The sequence below is a fragment of the Penaeus monodon genome, chromosome 21, assembly GCF_015228065.2.
Source record: "Penaeus monodon isolate SGIC_2016 chromosome 21, NSTDA_Pmon_1, whole genome shotgun sequence".
NCBI lineage: Eukaryota > Metazoa > Arthropoda > Malacostraca > Decapoda > Penaeidae > Penaeus > Penaeus monodon.
Genome location: NC_051406.1, coordinates 14,281,888 through 14,282,311, shown reverse-complemented (window position 1 = coordinate 14,282,311; position 424 = coordinate 14,281,888). Strand labels below are relative to the sequence as shown.

At 34.2% G+C, this 424-nt stretch overlaps 1 protein-coding gene across 1 annotated transcript in view; it reads left to right on the top strand.

Moving 5' to 3' along the window:
• Positions 1 to 27: 27 nt before the first annotated feature.
• The window catches only part of LOC119586252, a gene marked incomplete at its 5' end in the record, with an annotated part of 20,814 nt that continues 20,417 nt past the window's right edge, over positions 28 to 424 (top strand). The window contains 1 exon segment of the mRNA XM_037934957.1: positions 28 to 98. Within this exon segment, the coding sequence (XP_037790885.1) occupies positions 28 to 98 (71 nt within the window).

The following is a 424-nucleotide window of genomic DNA, read 5'->3' as shown; positions in this document are numbered from 1 at the left end:
CTCCCCTTCCTTCTTTTCCCCATCCAGGTATCTACTACAAGGAGGCCGTGTTCTCTCCATCTGCTCTGATTTCCTCAATGTTGCGGTGCCTCTCTTTGGTAAGTGGTTTTGGGGGAGAGTTCAATCCTATTGTCTTACTCAGAGCCTGAAGTTAGTTTGGTCTTTTTGTGAATCATCAAGTAGAGTTTTTCTTAATATTTTTTATATGCATCTTATATGTATTCAGTGAGTTATCTGAGTGATTTATTTGTCTTCCAAAACTTATTTTTGATAATATAATATTTTTATACATAATGTTTTTCCTCTCTGGGATTCTGTATATTTAAGTGTAGTTGCCTTTTTTTCTCTGTTGAATTCTTTTCTGTCTTTCTTGAGCTATAAAGTTCATAGAGATAACTCTTTTCTAAAATATCAGGTTATGATG